At 35.1% G+C, this 23,801-nt stretch overlaps 1 protein-coding gene across 10 annotated transcripts in view; it reads right to left on the bottom strand.

Moving 5' to 3' along the window:
- Positions 1 to 23,801, bottom strand: part of MAP7D3 (MAP7 domain containing 3) — a 79,784-nt gene that overhangs the window by 19,974 nt on the left and 36,009 nt on the right. For 5 of the 10 annotated variants that reach the window (XM_074278456.1, XM_074278457.1, XM_074278459.1 and 2 more), the window contains 6 exons: positions 20,659 to 20,760; positions 15,816 to 15,941; positions 12,995 to 13,140; positions 9,246 to 9,373; positions 8,475 to 8,737; positions 1,654 to 1,720 (listed from right to left, as the gene is read on the bottom strand). In XM_074278456.1, coding sequence (XP_074134557.1) covers positions 1,654 to 1,720; positions 8,475 to 8,737; positions 9,246 to 9,373; positions 12,995 to 13,140; positions 15,816 to 15,941; positions 20,659 to 20,760 — 832 coding nt within the window. The remainder of the gene's footprint in view (positions 1 to 1,653; positions 1,721 to 8,474; positions 8,738 to 9,245; positions 9,374 to 12,994; positions 13,141 to 15,815; positions 15,942 to 20,658; positions 20,761 to 23,801) is intronic. The other 5 variants (XM_074278462.1, XM_074278463.1, XM_074278464.1 and 2 more) reach the window with 3 other exon arrangements.

Raw genomic sequence — 23,801 nt, 5'->3', positions numbered from 1 at the left:
AGGAGTCACTGGAAAAGACCTTGATGTTGGAAAAGATGGAAGGCAAATGAAAAAGGAGATGACAGAGGATGAGATGAATAGATAGTGTCATGGAAGCAATGAACATAAACTTGGACAGACTTTGGGAGATAATGGAGGACAGAAGGGCCTGTCATACTATGGTCCATGGGGTCACAAAGAGTCAGACACAACTGATAGCCAAGTCTCTAACTGAAATACACAAAGAATCCATCACCGGGCCTATTCTGAAGTTTTTAAGAACCCAGAAGGCACTTCTGAACAACAGTGAGTTATCAGAGGGAGATCTCAGTGAAAGTTCAATACTGTGTAATTTTGGTTAACAATAAATGATAATAGTTAGTATTTTACTTCTATTCAATTTAAGTTTTCTTTCCATTGAAAAAATTTTCTCTCAGTGCCCTGAAAAAGATGAAAGAGCAATTTTTAAAAGAGTGCTAAAAGTGGAAGCCTGGAAAGCTGAAGGTAAGCGTTCAATACAATTATATCTTGGAGTTAGGTGACAAGAGGGCTACTGAGTACAAAACAAGATGGATCCCTAAACTTAGGACAAGATATCTTAGGTGCCAGGATATCTAAGTCAAGAAATGATGGATGAAGTAAGCTGGTGAGAAGAAATGTTTCTAGAGGTGGTGCTTCCTGTGGGAAGAGTTGAAGCCAGTTTACTAATGAGATTCACATATCTCCTAGTATTCAAGAAGAAGACGACTTCCACATAAAATAACCTATTATCTTGGGAAAAACTGTAATGTGACATATGAATCCTGGTGAACTGAAGGATGGTCACAGGGTAACAGCAAGTTACATTATAAGCTCAAAGAGAAGGGAGACATCTCTAGGGGAACCTAAAAAGGAAGATCTGGAAAATACCAATGCCAGTGGGAAAGTCAGGATCACTAGACCCTAATATTGTGATCTGTGTGGAAGACAGAACCTCTTAAGATGAAGAAAAGCAATTTGGCTACCAGAGCTTTAAGGTCACTCAGCAATCTTTGTTCTGATTCTACCTTCACCAAGTAACCTTCTAATACAATATTAGACAATGCCTCAGCACTGGGAAGGGGGTGCCCAGACCAGGTAATGAACAAATGGCACTTGTATTCCAGGACAAAGCAGTCTTGTGTTAGTTGACTTACCACATGACCCTTTTCCCAGGATAAAGAGACTGCTCAGATTCCACTGAAAGACCAGAGGCTGGACAAGTGGTGATAACATTAAGGCAGAACATCCATGAGGCCCTGCTTGACCAGGCAAGGCTTTCCTATCAATTTGTACTCATTTAAATAACATTCAACACATACAACTATATGCATGAGACAGACAATAATCACGGCTACTAGGAATGTCACTCCCTAGTCCTATCCCAGGACAGCTGAAAGATCCTTTAATTGTTTTAAATGTCAGTGTACTTTTTGTGAAAATATTTGTGTGGACAGGAAAAGTATTCTATGTGTATTTAGGTGGCCTTCTCTTGCCTTCTTAAGTGACTTTTAAATGACTTATTGAAAGTTTTGATCATTTATTGCTTAATTTTTTTTTTTTTTTTTTGAGGAGATGAGATTTTTAAGGTTGACACCTGTACCGGTATTCAAAACAAAAGTTGGCAAGATCTGAGAATAATTGTTTGAGTCTTACCTTTCCTCTTCTTTGTGAGATCTTCCCCATTCTTCACGATGCTTTAGTTCCCGAGCATGGCGTTTCCCTGTCAAAATTTTAGCAGCTTTTTCAGTACTCGTGGTCCCGGGACCAGTTTTACTACTGGGTTCTATTTTTAATAAAAGTTTGCATGATTCAATTGGATTACTACGAAGTACAACCCAAATTAAGAGACTATATACAAAAGGAAGCCTTAAAGGACTTAAAAATACATGCAAGAGAGTAGGACTCATGATTCATGGTATCTGTTCTTGAAACAAAACAAAATCCAAATCCCAGCATCAATTTTTAATAACTTATTCCAAAGTATAATTCGTCTCTAATAAAAACAGCTATTTTGAGATAACTATAAAAGGAAGCTCAAAGTGAAAAGGAAAAAATGCTTGAACAAGGCAGAACAATATGCTAGAGCAGAGAACGATTAGATTTTGTATAAGAAAATCTGGATTTGAAGTTTGGCTCTGCCACTTAGTACCTGTCTGACATGGCTAAGTCATTTCTCTTCTTTGGCCACTTGTTTCCTCATCTACAAAATGATGGGGTTGGCTTCTAAATCCTGGCCAGCTCAAAATGTTAAGAGATGGACGATGGCTGAGTATAGGCAGAATGCTTTGGAAATGGCCAAAACTACAACATGCCAATGTCAGTTGCATTGAGAAAAGCCTGATGTCTAGAAGAAGAGAGGTCATGGTTCCAGTCAAAGCATCTGGAGAGTATTATGTTCAAATATTCGAAGGAGGGCATTGACAAGCTGGAACAATGACTGAGATAATGAGAGGGCTAAATACCATAACCTAAGTAGGAACTAAAGAAGGTTTAGCTTCTTATCTAGAAAAAGAGAAGACTTACATGATCACTGTCTTCACACATTTCAAGTAAAACAGGGATGATGCTTGTTTTGCCTGGCTCCAGAGAAAGAACTTGGCCACAATGATGCAGATTTTGGCACAAATCTCCTAATAATGAAAAGCTGCCCCAAAGTGGAACTGGCTGCCCCATTAATGAAGTTGTTCAGGTAGAAGCTACATGGTCACTAGTGGGCATGCGTGGACAGGATTTCTATTCATGTTGGGGCCAAACAGTTGCAGGTCCCTTCCAACTAGGAAATTTGGGGATTCTAAAGATAAAGCAATTAAAAAGACCTAAGAGAGCAATCCTCTCGTGTCCAGCAGGCTTTATTAATCTTTTTGGATCCTAGGTCAACGTTTTCTTCTCAGAGCAACAGAACTAATCAAACTCCGGGGAATTCTACACAATAAGTACCAGACACACTCAAACTTGCTGTTAAGTGATGACTGCCTCAGGATCCCAGAAGATGACCAAAGCTAGCCACAGTGCAAGTTAATCAGCCACTTCCATACTGTGTGCTGTAGCTCCCTGAGGTTTTTCTGGAATTGGTAACATTTGTTTTTTTCTAAGAAGTGCCAGGCCCATAGTTAAAAACAACAGAAGGGTTATAACAGTACTGCATCCACTGACGTAGGTAACAAATCACAAAGCTTTGTACTCTATTCTACCTCTGATACTATAGAAAAACTCCAAAATAATCAGATAGTTACTTCTATTAACTGCTCCTAATTCTGCCTTCTAGAGACAGAGCAAACCTAATCTGCCTTCTACTCAAACATGCAAAGACATTGGTAATATTAAATTCATCATACCCATGGTGTCCTACACAGAGAAGGCAATAAATGCCTCTTCATGATGATGATGATGACAACACTGGAAGACCTGTGTCAGGAGACCTGTGTTCAAATCCCAGGGGAAACATTTACAAGCTGTGTGACCATGGTAAATTCACTTAACTTTTCAGCCTCAGTTTCCTCATCTGTAAAAATGGGAATAATTAAAGCCTGTATTATTTAGTTTACAGGACTATTGCTAGGGGAGTTTTTTGCAAACTTCCAAGTTATATAAAAATGCGAGTTATCTTTTCTGAGTAAAAAGGACCCAAAATGCAATAGGTTGATGATAATTACATACTTAGTTTAACTTACTATTTCCAAGCTTATAGAGTGACAATATTTTGCTACGTTCACATGCTTGAAATGACCAAATTAAGTTGTGGAGTACAGATGATTAACCACATCTCCAATCTCTCAGTAAAGAGGTGAAGAATTATAGGAGCAGAATGGTGTATATGCTGACAGACACTCATTTTTTTTTTAGCTGATTTTAACTCATTTGTTTTGTTATATGGGGAGGGTTTAATTAAAGAGTTAGAGAGTATATAAAGAAATCATTGGTAAAAGTTAGTTTACCTGTATGTTTAGAGTATTAACATTTCCCCCCACTTATCTTTAAAAGATAGATATTTCCTTTAATCAAATTTAATCAGGATTCTTTTTTTTTCTCTTATGACATGTCAGGACCTAGCCTAGAAATCTACTGACATTATGAGTCATCAGGAAAATGTAAAATGGAAGAAATTCTGATTTAACTGAAAGGAAGAAAAATGAAATCTGCTGTCAAGGTCAATTAAATAGAAAATGTGGCAAAATGGTAATTTTCTGATGTCAGGTAAAAAAAAAACCAACAGAAAATGCAGGCAGTCAGGATAATTTGACAGAGTTTCAAAGTTGCTGGAAAGCCAATTTCAACAAAAATTCACATCTTCATCCAAACAAAAAAGCATTCTACCTGAAAATTGCTCTGTAGGTTTTATAGTTCATTCATTTCAAAATTTAAATAGCAAGCTATATCTTTAATCACAGTTTTAATCTGCAGTTATTTTTTCCTTTTTCTTTTTTCTATTTTGCCACGAAGAAAGAAACAGTGGTTCATGTAGGCAAATGCTTCTATTGCAACTGCAACTCTGCCCACAGAGAATTCTGAGTGTTGGCAGCTAGGAGTGTGATCATCCCTTTAGCTGAAACTCTGAAGGCTTAATCCTAGAATTTATAATTGGAAAGGGCCTTTGAAATCTCCTAAGTAAGCACCCTCATTTCATGGAGAAGGAAACTGAGGTCTAGAGAGAAGTGACTTGCTTAAGGCCAGATAACCTCATTATCTAGGCAGCAATAGGACTAGAACCCAGGTGTCCTGACTCCTAAGTGAAATTCTTTACATTATACTCTGCTACTTCCCTGATAATATCTACAACACTATATCACATCCACCATCTAAAAAATTACCAAATGGCTATTTGCAACCAAAAGAATATAGTTCTCTTTTGTTATATAGAGTCTCTTTTGGGACTATACCTAGAGAAAGTAGATTATTATTGAGAGGTAAGGGAAAAAAGCACAGCAGAAGGTAATCTCTTTGACCTGAAGCATGAGGGCAAGAAAAACTGTCTGTAATGTAATAAATGTAATGTAATAAAGCAAGGAAACTAGTTGGCTTTTTTTGGAGGGAAAGGTTTTCTTATGGTCAGATTTAATAGGGGAGTTCTAAGCATCATACTTTGAAGAGGCAAAGGAACACTCTCACACTTGTCACCCCAATGAAGAAAGATCATATTCTCTTCCATGGATAAAGTTACAAAAGAATCTGGAAGCCAATAGAACTCAATACTTTAATTTCTCAGATGAGAAATCAAAGGCAAAAAAAAGGCTCAGGTCTCTGGTCAGGGGCCTGATGCAACAAAATTTCCCCTAAGGTAGAATTTTTAAACTGGATTTTGTGAACTTTTTAAAAATTATGTTGATAACTATTTTTCAACATAATTGGCTTCTGTTTCATTTAGCCTCTCAGCCTCAGCTTCTTCCTCAATAGAATGGAGATAATTACATCTACTTCAAAGTGTTGTTATGAAGATCGAATGAGATAACTATGTAAAATATTTTTTGAATCTTACAGAACTATGCAAAAATGCTATTATTTGTAATTTGATGCATTTTATTTTATGCATTTAAAAACATGATTTTAAGAAGGGGTCTATAGGCTTCACCAGACTGACCAAGAGGTACAAAACAATACCATCATCAGGACAAAAAGAATTTTGAGAAAGCAGAAATACTAACCAATCAAAATGCCAATAAGATAACTGAATAATGGAATAAGATAAAACAATAACAAAATGTCTATGGAACAAAAGTCATTTATATCAAGGGAAATTATGAAGACTAAAAAAAAGAAAGAAAGAAAAAGGGGGATTTGTATTTCCCCATCTCAAATTGTACTCTAAAGAACCAATTAATTATCAAAACTATCTAAACAACCAAAAGGATCTAAAACACACAACAAAAGATCAAGTTAACTATGACCCATAATCAATGACATACACAGATTAGTTTTTGACACATCAACTGTTTTGCTCCAAAATCCTCAGTGGCTCCCTAATATTTCCATGATTAAAAAAAAAGAAAAGAAAATTCCTCAGCCACAATTTCAAGTTGTTCCTAATCTGGCTCCAACCTACCTTTCTAGACTTATTTTTCATTAGTTCCCTTCCAACACTCTACAAGGCACACAGACCAGCTAGTTGTACCTCAAACTCTACATTCTGTTCTGACATCTCCATGCCTGCTCGGAATTCTTCCTCCTCCCCTTGACCTCTTTGCTTCTGTCAAGGCTCAGTTCTGGTACCATCTACTAAAGGAAACCTTCCTGATGCCCCTGAGAATAAGGGTATGTTCTCTTGCTTCAAATAGCCTTGAATTTACTTATTTAGGTATAAAGGCAAATGCCTTATATAAAGGTATAAAAGTCTTTCATAACTGGGTAGAGGTAAAAAAAACTGTCTAGCTACTGCAAAAACAAGAAATTCTATAATAGTTGAGTTTGATCATATGAAAAGAAATGTATCTAGAAAAATTTTTGAGAAATGTTTTTAATTGAAGTTTGACATCTTTAAGAACTGATCAAAGCAAAAGAACACTGTACACAGCAACAAGATTACCCAGATCAACTGTGATGGACTTGACTGTTTTCAATAATGATGTGATTTAAGGCAATTTCAATAGACCTGTAATGAAAAGAGCCATCTGCATCCAAAGAGAGAATCATGGAGGCTGAATATGGATCAAAGCACAGTATTTTCACCTTTTTTGTTTGATTGGTTTTTTCCTTTCTCATTTTTCCCTCTTTGATCTAGATTTTTCTTGTACAGAATGACAAATATGGAAAATGTTTAGAAGAATTGCACATGTTTAACCTCTATTGGATTATTTGCTGTCTGGGGGAGGGGGAGGAATGGAAGAAGAGAGAGAGAAAAAAATTGGTAACAGTTTTGCAAAGGTGAATGTTGAAAACTATCTTTGCATATATTTGGGAGGGGAAGCTATTATAAAAAAAGAACTGGTCAAAAGATACAAACAAAGATCTCTAAAGAACAAAACACCAATCAACAGCAACATGAAAACTTCCAACTCTTCAAAATAATCAGAAAAAAGCAAATTAAATAATTGTAATCTATCACCTTCTATCCATCAAGTTGTCAAGATTACTTGAAAACAGTAAGATTCAATGTTGACACAGCTGTGGGAAAATCGCCCCACTCCAACACCGATGGTGAAGATTGCAAAGTGGTGCAATCTTTTTGGAGAGCAACAAGCAGTTATACAGTAAGAGACCTACTGCTCATACCTTCAGAACCAGTCAACTCACTACAACTTTGCAAAAGAGAATAGACATATTTTAAAGCAAACTACACACAACAGAAGTTCATAGTTTTCATATTTAATCATTTACTATAATTTAAATCGTTACCATTATTAGAAATAGTCATGTACTAGCACATATTGCTAGAAGACCTCTATGGGAAGACCTTTAGAATATTAGGTGCATATCTGTGAAAGATTTATAAGATTACATGGACACAAGTCACACAAGATAATAATGCATATTTGAGTTGCAATCTGCACTAGAGCAGAGAGTACCCACATCGATAAGATTGGATGCATTCAATCACTGTAATATCTGACATTTATATAGTATGATTTAAGGATTAAAAAAGGATTAAAAAATCCTTTAAATCCAGTATCATTTTCCATTTATTCTTAGGTATGTGTTGGTGATAACCATCCACTTTTGTAATGAGAGAAAACAACAAGAGACTGAACCTCAAAATGGTTCCATGTTTAGGGGTAGACAGAAATTTTTCCATAAAGGGCTTGAAGTTTAGATATAGGTGGTAGAATTCCCTATCTTGATTTAGTACCACAGTCCAGTGAGTGGATTGATTGGATTTGGAGTCAAGAGACATGAGTTCAAATTTTGCCTCAGGAACTTACTAGTTATATCATGGGGTGGTTCTTTAAACTCTCAAAGCCTATTTCCTCATTTGTAAAATGGGGAAAACAGCTGCAATATCTAATTCACAGAATTACCGAGAGGAGAATGTTTTGTAAAACTCAAGGTAGCCAGGCAAGGTAGAACGCACCTATAATTGCTGCCAAGGAGGATGAGACTGGCAGATCTTTAAGCCAATCTTATGTCTACACTAAATCTTGTATCACCTTGGGGACCCCATGGGTACACAGGAGGGGCAAACTGGAAGTCAAAACTCTCATGCTGATCAATGAAACAGGCCTATGAGAAGCCCCTGAACTTTCAGCCTAAACAAGACAGGCTCAAAACAAACCCAAAACTATATATAAACGCTGATATTATTGTTGTTATTATTATTGAAATAATAAATCACAGCCAAGTTCATTAATAATACTAATGATAAACCATAGAGAACATTAAGAGCAAATTCTTTTTAGAACTCAGCATGGCACAAAGAAAATTTTAAATTGGATCAAGATGCTAGGTACCATTCTTCTACTGAGTCCCTGAAATTCAATTAACTAGTTCTAAAACAAGCCAATTAATTGAGGCTCTATCACAAGAAACTTTAAATACTATCATCATACCTTCTTTGGTCTTTCGCGCAGATGGTACCTTTTCTCTCTCTGAAGCTGATGATATACGATGTTCTTGTTTTCTGTCTTCTTCGTATACGTCCTTTGGTTTGCTATCTGTTTCCGGTAGTCTACTCTTTTTGGTAATGTGTATAACAGTTGGTGTGATCAAGGGCCGTTGAATAGGTTTAAAAGCTGGTTTTAAAACAGAAGTGGGCGATGATGGCTGCTGTTTTAATGTGATAGGAGAAGGTGGACGACTTCTTGAAATTAATCTACCAAAGAAAAAGAAACAATATGGGTTTTTTTTTTTTAAAGAAATGTATGTTTATGGATATTAAAGCCCTTCAAAAAGCATGAAACACTAGGCAAGCAATAAGTGGTATTATCATCACTACATTATTCTAAACATAGGCCACATTTTTTCCCCAAATATGGCTGGAGTATAACCTGAACATTACATATAATTGATGATAATTATATATAACTGGTGAACAAATTTATGTTTTCCTTCCAAAGGGACATCATTTTAGGAAGGGCAGCCTATATTCAGATTAATAGAGCAAAATATGCAAGTTTTCATAGTCTAATTAAAAAACAAACAAAAAATGTTCAACTCAATGGCTTCTAAGATCCCTTCTAACTCTAAGATTCTAAAATATCTTTTAAAATGGATTGAACTGAAGCTATTGTATATTCCATTTTATACAATTTCTAAAACAAGGAAATTAACTTATTTTGGCAGAGTATATGACATGGGACAAGTTCATATTAGCTACTTACCTTGATGTAGAAGGAGATGGAGGACGTTTAACATGAGCAGGGGAAGGTGATCTCTTGCGAGCTAACAGAGATGGTGATGGAGCTCGCCTTGCAGTACGAGTTGAAGTATTCTTGTCCACTTCTGACTTCTAAGTGGATAAACAAAATAAAGAATCTCTTAAATCTATGGCTACACTTTGCTTTGATATTAAAAACAATTCTACCTAAGAACAATTTAAATTGCTAGAGAAATATTTAGTGCCTATGGCTGGGCCGAGCTAATATAACAAATATGACAATATTAACAAAGTCTATTTACACTTTTAACACTATATCAATCAAATTACAAAGAGAATATACTTCAAACAACTTGATAAAATAATAGCAAAATTAATTTGAAAAAACAAAAGATGTAGACTATAAAAGGGAAATTATAAAAAGTGGTAGGGACAAAGGGGGAATAATAACACTTCCAGACCTCAAACCACTTTATAAAGTATTAGTCATCAAAACCATCTGGTGGCGATTTTAAAAAGAGGCAGACTCATGGAACAGATTAGATGAGGGAGAATCAGAAACAATGGAACTCAGTAACAGTACTAGAAAAACCAGCAAACACAATATTTAGGAGAGAATTACCTATTTAATTTTTAAAAATCAAATGCTGGGAAAAATGGAAAACAGTTTGACAAAAATTAGGCTTAAACTAATACCTTATACTACTTTTCACAATATATTCTCCATAGATACACCACCTGAATATTAAAGGTCATATTATTAAAAAAATTAGAAGAGAAATAGATCATATGCCTCTCACAGCTATGAGTAAGTGATATATTCTTAAACAAGGGAAAGAGACAATTACAAAAGATAAAATTGGGAACTGATTACATGAAATGGAAAACCTTCTGTAAGAGAAGTGGCCAAATAGAAAATAATCCTTGTTTTAAATTTCTCTGATGAGGTTTGGTTTCCAAAAAACATAAAAAATGAACAAATATACATAAGACTAACACCCATCATCCAACAGATAAAGTGGTCATGGCTGTCAAATAGTTCTTAAAAGAAGAATTATGAAGTATTTACAACTACAGGAAAGAATGGTCCAAAGCAGTTGTAATAAGAGAAATACAAACCAAAAAAACACCGAGATTTTATCTCATACCTTGAATATTGGCAAAGATGACAAAAAAATTGGTAATCTCCAATGGTGGAGAGATGGTAAAATGATAAGCACATTAGTGCATTATTGGTGGAGCGATGAATTGGTAGAACCATTTTGGAAAGTAATTTGATTGGAATCATGCAAATAAAGTGACTAAAGTACCCAGTCACTTTGATCCCTAAACTCTGTTACTGAGCTCATACAAGGAAGCCAATGATAAAAAAGAAAATCCTTCTTATGCACTAAAATATCTGAAGCAGGAATTTTTTGTGATAGCAAAGAATTGGAAACAAAATAGATAAGAAATGATGAATGTAATATATGCAGAGAAGTATGGGAAGATCTATATGAACTGATGTAAAGCCAAGTAAATAGAGCAAGAAAACAATCACATATTGACTACAACAACATAGATGGAAGAACTTCACACATTCACACACAAATCAATGTAGCAAATTAGAGAGATAAAACATGACTTCAATGAAGAGATATGATGAGATGATACCCCATAGTGTTTTTTAAAATACAATTTGTTATATGTGGCAGTTTTTCTAGGATGGGGAGGGATACTGGGAATAATCATGATGATGGGGGAAGGAGGAAATAAAACAAATTCCATTGGCATGAAAAGGCTTCTTAAATGCCCATCCTTTATGATCCTTCACAATATAAGGGTATCTGGTACCAAGACATGATAATGCTGAAAGAATCTTTTATTCGCTTTTAATTTGTTTTTCGATGAGGCAATTGGGATTAAGTGACTTGCCCAGGGTCACACAGCTACTAAGTGTTAAGTAGCTGAGGCTGGATTTGAACTTAGGTCCTCCTGACTCCTGGGCCAATGCTCTATCCACTGTGCTACCCAGCTGTCTCCTTTTATTACTTTTAAAGAGGAAATCTCGATCTTTTTTTAATAGCTTTTTATTTACAAGATATATGCATGGGTAATTTTTCAGCATTGACAATTGCAAAACCTTTTGTTCCAATTTTTCCCCTCCTTCCCCCCCACCCCCTCCCCCAGATGGCAGATTGACCAATACATGTTAAATATGTTAAAGTATAAGTTAAATACAATATATGTATACCTGTCCAAACAGTTATTTTGCTGCACAAAAAAGAATCGGACTTTGAAATAGTGTACAATTAGCCTGTGAAGGAAATCAGAAATGCAGGCGGACAAAAATAGAGGGATTGGGCATTCTATGTAGTGGTTCATAGTCATTTCCCAGAGTTCTTTCACTGGGTGTAGCTGGTTCAATTCATTACTACTCTACTGGAACTAATTTGGTTCATCAAAGAGGAAATCTCTTACTTCCAACAGATACTTATCTTTCTTGCACTGTTTAGTACCTTTAGTCAGTGTATGTGGTTTTATGTTTTCTTTAACTGTGTGATATACTGGCAAAAATAGATCTCACTTTTTAGAAGTTGCATTTATAATATGACTAGCTTGAAGAATGGGTTTTAGTCCAGTAAGGGCCCAATCCAATAAATAATTCAGTCATAATCTATGAAATTGAATAAATGATATTCATTGAAAATCAAGCCCCTGACACTATTTTCTTCAGGTTTTCAAATCTCCCTAAAAAGAACAAAGTTAAAAAAAGTAATATCTTCAAAATACCAAAAATGACTTAAAATGTTTTAATATCTATATTTACATATCAGGTATCTGGAACCAATAATTTTTTCAGATACAATACAAATAGCCTGTTGGCCTAAACCTTTACAATGTATACATCCTGAATTGGGTAAAACCAAAAAAATGCTTCAAGTGCATTTAGATAGGTCTTCACAAACTGAAGCCTTTGGCTTTAAAATGTGGCCACAGCTAAACTTTCCTTGGGCACCAATAGGCCCACTTTGGCCATTAGCCATTGAAGCAAACTCCAAGAGAAATTCACACACCAGACTTCCTATTACTTAAGTGAAAAGCCAGGAAAGATTAACTGGAAGATAAGATAATCCATAAAAGGATGATAGCATGTTAGAAAAATCCCAGGGAAAAATACTGTGTGTGTGTGTGTGTGTGTCACATGTACATATATGCAAACTCTAAAAAGTGACATTAGATACCCAGCTTTTAAGTAAAAAGACTACTGTCGTTAATGTAATTGAGAATGTAAAATCCACTTTCATTTTTCCATGAAGGTAGCCTCTATGAAAATGAGCATTCTGCCAATTCTTGATTCTTCATGGATGAGTATACAATTCATAGATTTTTTCCAACTCCCTAGTTTCTGTCATCATCATTATGGTATCTTTTGATCATTTCACCACTTATTTATTGCCTACCTTTTTCTTCATGCTGCTCCCCCCCACAATTAGTAAGGGGAACTTTAGTTGAAGTCCAAAATGGCCAGCATTTTGAATTTTTGGACAATCTTTTTTTAAAAGTGTTAAGGAATAGGAAAAAGTTTAAACTAAAATGTGAATTATTCACATTCTGTTGCAAAATACCACTGATAACTAAGAATTTACTCTATTTGGAAATCATACTATTCTTTAATATGTATAATAAAGCCACCCCAATAATGATCGATACAAATAAATATTTTAGGAGACAAAAAAAAACATTTTCGATAAAAGGAAATTTATAACAAACCTGAATAGAACCTGTAGCATGTGCTGAAGCGGCTACAATGGAAGTCTTTGGTCTGTCAATGCTGCGGCTGCGCATGGGCATCTTGGGAGCCTGCAGTGGGTAGCCGATAGTACTGGAGGCAGCTGAACGAGGACAGAGGTGAAATTCTACAAAGTTAGGAATTTGACAAGACAAAACAGAGAGCCAAGCACAGTTTAAGAATAGGAAAAGAAAAAAGAAAAAAAGATTGTGCCTATTAGAAACCAGAGAGATCATGCTGTGATAGCATAGGAAGCACATACTGAAAATGTGTCATAAATATGAGACACCATCACTACACAATTAGTCATTCAAAAGCAACACTAAGAATAACAACACCATGAAAGCAACATTCTAATTAGTGTAGATAAAAAATAAGATGCTTTTCCAAAGTCTATGCAATAGTTATTTTTTGCTCAATCACACTGTACTTCAGAATCAGCTTGTCATTAGAAAAATTATTAACTGTCAGTAAATAAAAAATGTTTCAGGAAAATTAATCACAACAAAGAATTAATTCCATGTTTGGCTTAATCTAAAGTTAAACATTTCAATAGTTTACTGTTCTTCAATATTGCAACATTCTGTGGTCATGGCTGTGGGCACAGCATACAAGCCCTCCACACTTTAGTAATTGATTTAATGACCTGTTTTGTCCCAAAGTATTAATCACCTGGTGGCCCTTCTAAATACAGTGAACCTAATCCTCAGATGACAGACTGTTTCAAGCCGGAAGGGACCTGGGAAAACCCAGCACTAGAAGAAACTCTGAGAACCTAAAACCACCATCACGTCACACTTTTTTAAAAAACACAAGTTTGAGCCATTAAATATTCCAAATACTGACAAATCACTTATCTTGGCAAACAAACAAGTAGTGCTAATATTTGAAATTCTTTTTATAAAGACATATTTTAACAGCTTTGAGTTAACTGGTAAGAAAACTAGGAGATATTTTTCTAAGAACATGCAAAGTGTATCTTATATCTAAGTATTGACTAGAACCTCCTTAATGAATGGCATTAAACTATGGCATAAAAAAGCATTACTATGCTTCTTATCCATTACTCAAAACAGTTCAATGTCAACTCAAGGAAACAGAAGATGAAATGTAAGTCAATGTAAGTTTAAAATGTCATAGGTGGCAAGTGAAGTGTTGTCCATCTGTAAGGAGACCTAAAAAACTACCAAGACTGTGTATGTCCTCATTCTCAGTTTTCTGACCGTGATCTCTAAGTAATGCACAAGCTTAGTCATGTTATCTCTCCACCTACAAACTTTTGGTGAATACTGGGGATCCCCTGAATCAGGTCACATCTCCTTTGACTGGCAATGAAAACCTTCCCCAATCTGGGACCACTCTATCTGCCCTTCACGCCTCATAGTTCTCCTCTCACCATCCATTCAATGGTCTGGCCAAACTGTACAACTCTCTGGCCTTCAACATGCCTATGGATTTTTTACCCTTGTGTTTTTGTTGCCTACTGAAAGCCAACTTCCAGGAGATGAGAGGGGCTGTTTTGTTTTTGTCTTTGTCTCTCTGGGGATGCAAATGCCAGGCACGGCACCTTGTCCAGAGTAGACAATTAAGAAATGTTTGCCATGTTTATTTTTCCTGTGAAAAAAGTCTTGACAAAAAGGAAACCTTATTTTTGGACATCAAACTTTTGTGGAGAAAGCATTTTATTTAAATATCTACAAAATTCTACACAAGTAAAATTGTAGTCTTTCTGGCCAACACTTTATGCTAAAACTAAAGGTGCCTGTTGGTATTCCTAAGTACAGTGACTAGCTTTTGACTAGCTATTGAAGCTCAGGTAAATTGTTTAGTTATCTTGGGGATAATGCTAAGTTAAAGCAGAGTTCAAAATATCTAACATTTAAGAGCAAAAAAAAAAAAAAAGATGGTAAGTAGATGCAAAAAAAAAAGTGACCTAAAAATCAAGGACACATAATTGGCTCAAAACAATCTGAAGCATCAGAACAAGTGGGCCAAAGCAAGGCTGAATGAAGCCCAAGCACACCAGCGTAAGCACTAGACTTCTGGGTCCTGACTGGCACCAAAGCAGCAAAAAGCAGAGAGGGTAAGGATAGGGAATAGAAAAGGGAAGTGTGGTTGTAAAGAAGGAAAGAGAAGAGAATCTGGGAGAGCTAAGAGTCAATCAGAACACAAGAACTTAATACACTACATTTTTCACCAGGTATTTTGAGTGGGTTTTAGTCTATACCCAGCTAAGGCTGTAGAGACCACATATTCTAGAACTGAGATAGTTCCAGTAGAATTTCAAGTAGTTCATGGTTCCCAGTCTTTCTCCACTAATTAAAATGATAAAGGGCTGTTTGGTGTATTTCTTTTTTAAGGAAAAATGAAAACTTCCTCCTTTAGACTGTGAACCCCTCAAAAGGTTTACCCTTCTTGGTAACCCCAGTGCTATTATAGCACAATGCCTAGGCACATAGTAGGTGCTTCAATTATTGCTTACTGCCCAAAGCAATGCATTTACATTTCCTCTACAGTTGGCATTATGATAACCTTCTAAATTCCTCTGGATTTATTTACACATAAGCCAACAAACTAGTTTGCTTTTTAAAAGGGTATTAGGGGCCTTATCTATCTACTATTATAAGTTACTCTACTACAGTGGGAGCCATAAAAGAAATCTGTAACTGTATGTTGTGGGAAAATACACCATGCTATGATATAGCAATAGATTCAAAGACTGATGTGGCTAAATTGGGTATTAAATCTCACTTTGTAAGTGCAAACGCTAAAGCTTGCAGGCTTATTCCAAACGCCTGTTACCTGAGGAATCTTTTCCAGCAGCAGATAATACAGCAGCACTTTTGCTTTTAGCTAAAGAAGCTTGTGTAGGGGTGAGAAGGCGATTGATTATACTATTCTCCAGAGCACTGATGTGAAAGCGTCGAGCTGAATAATGAGAACAAATCAAAAAGGATTCAACCAGAATTCTCACACAAATAAAGGCAAAGCAAGAAAGAGCAATACGAATGGCTGCACATGATAAATTTCTTAGCATAAAAACAGAAGTAGTAATGAAAGCAACACATTATATCACAATAGGATTAAACACTGCAATCTGATAAGGTTGCATGGGTTATCCTGGTCTTCAAATACATGCATGTTAATGAAGAGGTTAACTGAAGGCAAAAAAAAGGGAAAAAGTCATAGTATGTCACCAGCACACTAATGAAAGCATTGGGTAATAGGGATGCATGAGCAGGTCCTATAGGGTATAGGAATTCACGTGAACATTATGACTACATACAACATAAGAAATGTTGAAAATAATTTCAAATTTGTTGCTATTTTATGTCATTTTGTGTACAGTTTCTTAAACTACTGATTCATAAGGACTATTTAAACTGCATCACAAAAAAAAAATCAAGGGACTATCGATAATTTTGTAAATATTTAAGTCTGCTGGAATCATCTTCCAATCTGCTTGATACATAGTGTGGTATGACTTTCATATAATGTCTCTGACATTGCCTGAGTGGCCACAGGCAAGCCGTTGAACTTCTTGGGCCTCAATTGCCATCTGTAAAATCAGAACACTAATATCCATAATATCTACTTCACAGGGTTGTCTTGAGGTTCAAAAAAGATAATTTATGTAAATAGCTTTGTCAACTTTCAAGAACTATATGAATGTTGTAGGCCCCAGCTCCTGATATCTGACAAGTTGGGCAGCTTAGCATAAATCACTAAAATCCTTGAGATCCTTTATAAAATGAAGGGCTGAACTAGATGACCTAGAAAGTTCTTTATGTTCTGAATATTTTTCCACAATGACAATAATTGATTGACAATGGATTTTAATAAATGACAATAGGATTTTACCTGTACAAATAAGAGGTGACTATTGTATAAGGATTTTCTTTGGCAAAACAAACAAACAAACAACAAACAAAGCTATTTGAAAGGGAAATGTTAGTTAGGAAAAGAGCATTGAAAAACTGCTAATTTTTTTGATAATAAAATAATTTTTAAAAGGTATGTAGAAAATACTGTTGTCTCATCTTCATAAATACAAAAACATGCACAAAATAAAACAATCTTATTTTCCTAACTATAAGCAAACAGGTTATAAAGGCAACAAAAAGCTTGCCTCAAAATGAAAAAAAAACTAGCCCCTGAGATTTAATTTCTATAATTTGCTAAAAATAAAAATGAAAATGAAGTGCCTAAATCCTCCAACACAACTCTCTCTTTATCCCTTCTATAAACTATCTCCAGCTTAATTCCATACAGGCAAGCCCTACCTCTAAAGATGTCATTTCATGGTAGTGCCATTAACATATTACAATGAATACCACCTCCTTCCCCTATCAATAACATTGGGCCATTTACTCAAGACCCATTTATGCCCATCTTTTCAGTCAGAAGAGAAATCCTTTGGTTTCTAACTTTGAGGATAACTTTTGAAGCAATTAAAATGATCTTTTAGGATATGCCCTTAAATAAATAATTAACCTTTTTTTCCCCTTGCCATTTTATTTAGGTCTGGAGACCAGAGGCATAAAACATGCCAATCCTATGGCATTCCCAAGTGCCACTAGATCACATTAAAATACCAATGGGAAAACTATTAACAAAATAAATAATAAAAATACAATAAAACACAGATAACAGGATATTGTAAAAATGAAGTCATTCTGTGGCCTGCAGGGATCCTTATGTCCCTATCAGAGTCTGACCTCCCTGGTGCAGATTAAGTTGTCTCACTACCAGGTCTCTAGTAAAATATAATCTTTTCCTGCTTGCTCCTCTTAGAAACCAAATGCAAAGGAACATTATTTGAAACAAGCTATTTTAGTAATGGAATTTGGAGTTCATCGTTCAACTTCCTCACACTAGCAATAAACATTTACTACTTTCCATATTTTTCTTACAAATTAGCTATAAGAAAAGTTAAGCTAATTTACCTCCCAAAGCACTGTTAATCAAAAGCATGCATAAAAATACCAACAAGTTATCTTACTTATAGATATTATCAATAAAAATAAATAAAACAATTTTTAAAATGGGAAAGCCAATAGGATTTGAGGGAGTAGTAATAGAGTGTTTAATGACACCAAAGTCTTCCAAATTCAGGAATAAGCATATCATAATTTTTACACAATCTCTTGAGGTCTACTACCATTGTGCTTCAACATCTCCATCCATTATCCAAAATGTTTATCTCCCCCCCATTAGTATTATATGGCCACAAATCTCACGATATGAAAAATCCCAAATGTTTTCTCTGTACTTCCCTAGTTTTACAAGGAAAGCAAAACAAGGGAAAATGAACCATGGCCTAGCTCTTGCTGGGGAGAGGCTGCTCAGAATGCTCAGGGCCCTTCTTTGTTAGGCCAGCTGCTTAAAGTACACCTCCTCTTTTTGGCAGCTGCAAAGTGAAAGTACATATTGGCACATTTATGAAAATAGTACAGAGTCATTTGGAAGTCCCTTTGTCAAACAAAAGATGATCATTAAATCATCTGTTCACATGATAGATATGGAAATATGTTTAAAAGGATTGTAGATATTTAACTTATATCAGATTACCTACTGTCTTAGGAAGAGGGAAGGGAAGGAGAAAAATTTAGAACACAAATTCTTACAAAAATGAATGCTGAAAACTACCTTTACATGTATTTGGAAAAATAAAATACTATTATAAACTTAAAATAAAAGAATCTGGGAAAAAAATTCATGTGTTCAATTCATGAATTTAAAAAATATACTACGAAAACAAAGTGATGAAAAATGTTGACAGTAAATTATTATACATCTTATTTATTTCTGCTACAAGTAGAGGAAAAACAGAAGGCTCTAATCATTCACAGTTTAAAAGAGAAATATTTATAATATCACACATCTGATCATGTAATTTACTTCTGTCTGTAAGAGTCAGAAAGGATTACTCAAAAGAAGACATGGCATATATGTTTATATTACCTTTTAAATTTCATCTCTAACAGTTACTATTTTATGACCTTGAGGTGTAATGGGCAGTGCTAGCCTTATAGTCAAAGCTACAGGTTCAAATCTGGCCTCAGATATTTTACTATTGTGTGATCATTGGCAAATCACTTAACCACATTTGTAAAATGGGGATAATAAAACTTGCTTATACGTTTGTTGGAGAGAAAATATTCGGCAAACCTTAAAGTACTAGGTCAATATGAGTTGTTATTATAGGGGAAAAATCTTATTCCAATTTTATTTCATGACTACCGATAATAATAATAACTTTCTTGCACCAAGGGAAAAAAATCAAGGAAGCTTTAAGTGAATTGAAATCTTTGGGGTTTTACTTTGAGTAAAGAAAATGTTTACCTTTAAAGCCTTATTTTTAAGTGAGTCTCAATTTTTATTTAAGTTGAAAATATTCACAACATATCCAATGAGAACGATAAGCTTGATTATAAAAAATCTCATTCTAAAGACCTGAAAATATCTATAACCTGAGTAGCCACTAAATTTTAAAAGACCTATCACCTCGACATCTAAAAATAAAGAACCCCAAGAAATAGAAATATTGAATTTGTAAGATTTTACACAAAGATCAAATGCTCTAACATGACATAAGGAGTTGAACTACAAGTGGCAATACTCTTCTTCTATAATGGAATCTAGTTGTTAATACATGTAAAGTACCAAAATACAACTAAAAAGAACACTCCCTTCCTTAGATTCTCCCCATTTCCTCAAATGCAGAAGTTACCAAATAATCACTTTGAGGAAAATGGATACCACTCAGAGAGTGAGTGATGCTGTGGTAGTCTCCCATTGCTTTTTCATCTGTATAAACTAAATTCTTCTGGTACTTTCATTTTTTTCTCCTAATTGAATGAAAAATTTGAACTTTCCTGGAGTCCAACATAACCACCAAATGTAATTCACTCAATTAGTAATTATTACTGTGGATAGGAGCCACAACCAACCAGTCTTCCTTAAATATTAATTATGCCAAACAATTGAATGTTAGGGACATGTCTAGATGCACAGCATCAGAGATGCAGAGCTGGAAAGGACCTTAGAGGGCATCAGGTCCAATGCCCCTTCATTTCATAGGTGAAGATAATCGAGGCACAGAGACGTTAAGTGACTTGCCAAAATCAACATAGCTAATAAGTGTCTGAGATAGAATCTAAAGTCACCCAAGTCCAGCACTCAACCACTACACCATCTAGCTACCATTAGTCACAATAAGGAGCTAGCATGTCAACATAATCCCTGGAAAAAAATTTCATTAATAACTTTTAATATAATGCATAACAAAATTATCTAACATGTAAATAGAAAAAAGATAGAAACTTTTAGCCTCGAAACATTCTATAATTAAGTCTGGGTATCTTTTGGTCACAGTAAGTAATAGTTTGAATAACAAACCATGTAATTCAAGCCCAGTAAATCCCTTTGGTAGGATTAATAAAAGAATCATAAACCAAAACTACACGTCAGTGAAAATGACATTGAAGGGATGATGAAAAGTTCCTCTACTTCCAAATACAAAGGAGTGATCATACCAAATAAATTAAAACCTTTAAGAATATGAAGATTAATTTATACAATCAAAAATATGTATAAAGAGTTCATTTTCCTGAACAGAAACTCATGAAATAACCACACTTACTTTTGTCAGAATGCAAGAGAGTTGCTGAAGATGAAGACAAACGTTTATTGATAACGGAATCTGTTTGTTTGGAATTCGCTGCAGATGAAGCATATTTGTTGCCTAAAGGAAAAAATAGCATTTATTATAATCACAGCTCAAATATTTAACCATCATTCTCTGAATCACAAGTGTTTGCTGAAGCATAAGTATTCTATCCTGAAAAGGCATTCTTGTAATTTGGTTCTCATATGAATATACACAATTACATACATGATGTTCAAGATAAGCCATTAATTCTAAGTCACAAACTTGTTTTCGCAAATTTGTGTGGATTTCTATTCTAAGAATGAGGATAATTTATGGAGAGTCAGTAGAAAACACACTTGATCTTGTTTAGTTTATATTCTGTATAGAATAACCTATGAAACTTGGAAAGAGAATAATAAGACAAATAATAATAAACTGTCTTAATTTTTTAAATCTAAAAGACAGTCTTCCATAATTAGACTTCAATATTAAAATTGAAAAAAAACTGATATCATTTACTGGTTGATGTTGAATATGTCATGAAGAAAATGGGAAAACTAAAAAAGTTTTTTATTTCCAACATGAAAAAATTCATAAAACATTATTTTAGTCATCCCCCAAAAGTTTTTTCCCCATCAAATGGATTAGTTCAAGCCAATTCTTCTTCCATATCTTCACTGTCCTAAAATATACAGGCCAAAAGCTAGCAGCAAAAATATTCCCAATTTAAATAACATTTAACAAAGTACTTTTTATAATTAAACTAACATGAATTCAATAATTATTCCAATTTCATATTTACTCAATTTACTTCTGATAGAATCAAATCAGAGCTTTTTCAGAATAGGACACTCTCAGTCCGCAGAAAAAAAGATGCCTATCAACAAACTTCCTTGGTCAAGCAGTAATCAGTTAACATGTGAAATGCAGTTCAAAACAACATAACCAGACATTATAAGAAAGCATATGCAAAGGATATTGTCTGGCAAAATATACTGCATAAGATCACAGCACAGGAAAAACTGATTTCTCATTGGCAATGGCAGAAGAAGCAAACTGTGGCACAGAAGCAATTACTTACCTTAACAGTGAGGTCCTCTTTCTTACCAATTAGTATGGAACCCACAGACTGAAGAAAGCAGACATGAAATAAGGAATCGATGATAAGGCAGCATAGTGGAGTCAGAGGAACTGGTTTCAAATCCTGACTCTGCTGCTTATTCCCTGTTCCATCTCCCTCAAGTCCCTTCCTTTATCTGGCCCTTAACCGGTTTATTTCTCAGTGAACTAAGAGGGCTAAGGCTAACTAACCTACTGCCTTCCTATTCACAATCTAAGATTAAAAGATTTTGATTCAAGTTTCTCATCTGTGCATATTTTATGGAAGTGACATTATAAAATGCACTTATAGCACAGCTAATCAAGGGTGGACAATTCTCCATCTCATCCGGCCTCCCAACTCAAATCTAAGAAGAAAGCTGTGCACTCCCATCAATTCTTGTTTTCTCTAGTATTTCTTTCTGTGTATTTATCGTAGGAGGCTTCTGTTGCAATCTGGTTACTCTAGGTAGGATTAAGGTATATTTTGTGTGTCATGATCAAAACGCCACCTCTCTTCTGTAACAACTTTTACATTCATAATAACAACAACTTATGTCGATTGTGCCATAAGGCTCAGAAAGTGCTGTATACTCATTATTATCTTTGATCCTCACTACCATATTGTGAGGTAGGTGCTAGCATCAAACCCAACTTAAAAATTGATTAAACCAAGGTTTCAAGAGGTCAAGTGACTAACATACACAGCTTCTTTCAACTATGGCTAGCATCAGTATAATGTAATTGTTAATGCACATGAGGACAACTTGTTTTTCCTAAGATGGATATGTTCTTTTCTACTGGTCAACTGAGCCACCCAAGTACTAGCTACAAGAGCCAGCATCTGCTGCTATGACACCATCTCCTGTGCATCTGAAATCTCTCATAGCTCAAGGACCCAGATATGACTTTCCCCCATTTTCAAGGTAAAAGGTTTTGAGGCACATCTCCATTTCCTCTTCTGGAATTTGCCTTTCCCATGGGGAACACAAAGGTCTCTTGGGTTCATGACAAAAATCTATGAGCCTGAAAATATTAACAAATGAGACACTAAAATTTAAAAGCCTTGTCTTGACATTTTAAAAGTCCCAAAGGAAATATAAACATGTTGAAATAGCGATATTTTACATAAAAATAAAATCTTTTCCCCCAATACAAGGATCTGTACTTCAAGGAAGTAGTCAGTCCTACAGTATATTCTCCTACTACAAAGCAAAACAGGAACTAGGAAACTGCATAGCCTTAGATCGTGTCATGCCAGATTGGGGATACAACAGGAGTTCAATGGACATGTCCTTTGGGGCACTCTTTGGCAAGGTTGAATTATTGCTGGGGGGCAGAAAAGGAAATATTTGAATGGCACTGTTCACTATTTTCCAGAAGGTAGCACTTGGCTCTGCAATCCACTGGAAGACTATGCATATAATACAGACACACAACCTAGACTGCTAACCACTAGACCTCAACTGCAGGAACAATGCCAAAGGTCTTGACCAATTAGTCCAACCTAAATTTATCATTCACTCCTGTAAACTGTCACTGTCTACATAATTCATTTGGTATATTTTGACTTCTCATGAAGACTACAAGCTTCTTGAGGGCAGATCCTGTCGCATATACTGTATACTCAGATGCCACAGTATAAAAGAACAGTATCAGGAGTTCCACTAAACTAGCTTTGGGAACTGTGGGTCCATGTTTCCCTAAAAAAGGCCATAGTAGTTAAGGGCCTGATTAAGGCTGTTGCCTTTTAAGTCATACAATCATGATGGCCTAGAAAACTGCCTGAGTGAATTAAATACGGAGTTTATAATTAGTCTGCTGGCTATCATCACAAAGTCAAACTACATGCATATCTGGTGCATGTCAATAATGCAAGACTGGTTTTTGAGGCAGCATGGCACAGTCAGTTGACTAGCATTTATTAAATGCCTATTAGGTACCAGGCAAGCACTGGACTATTGAAAAATGCACAATATGGAATCATTAGAGCCAAGTTCATAAGTAGCATCACAATACAGTGGAAAGTGCTAGAT

This window comes from Sminthopsis crassicaudata, chromosome X, assembly GCF_048593235.1.
Source record: "Sminthopsis crassicaudata isolate SCR6 chromosome X, ASM4859323v1, whole genome shotgun sequence".
NCBI classification, from domain to species: domain Eukaryota; kingdom Metazoa; phylum Chordata; class Mammalia; order Dasyuromorphia; family Dasyuridae; genus Sminthopsis; species Sminthopsis crassicaudata.
The sequence above is the reverse complement of the archived record's forward strand: the minus strand, read 5'-3'. Positions and strand labels throughout refer to the sequence as shown.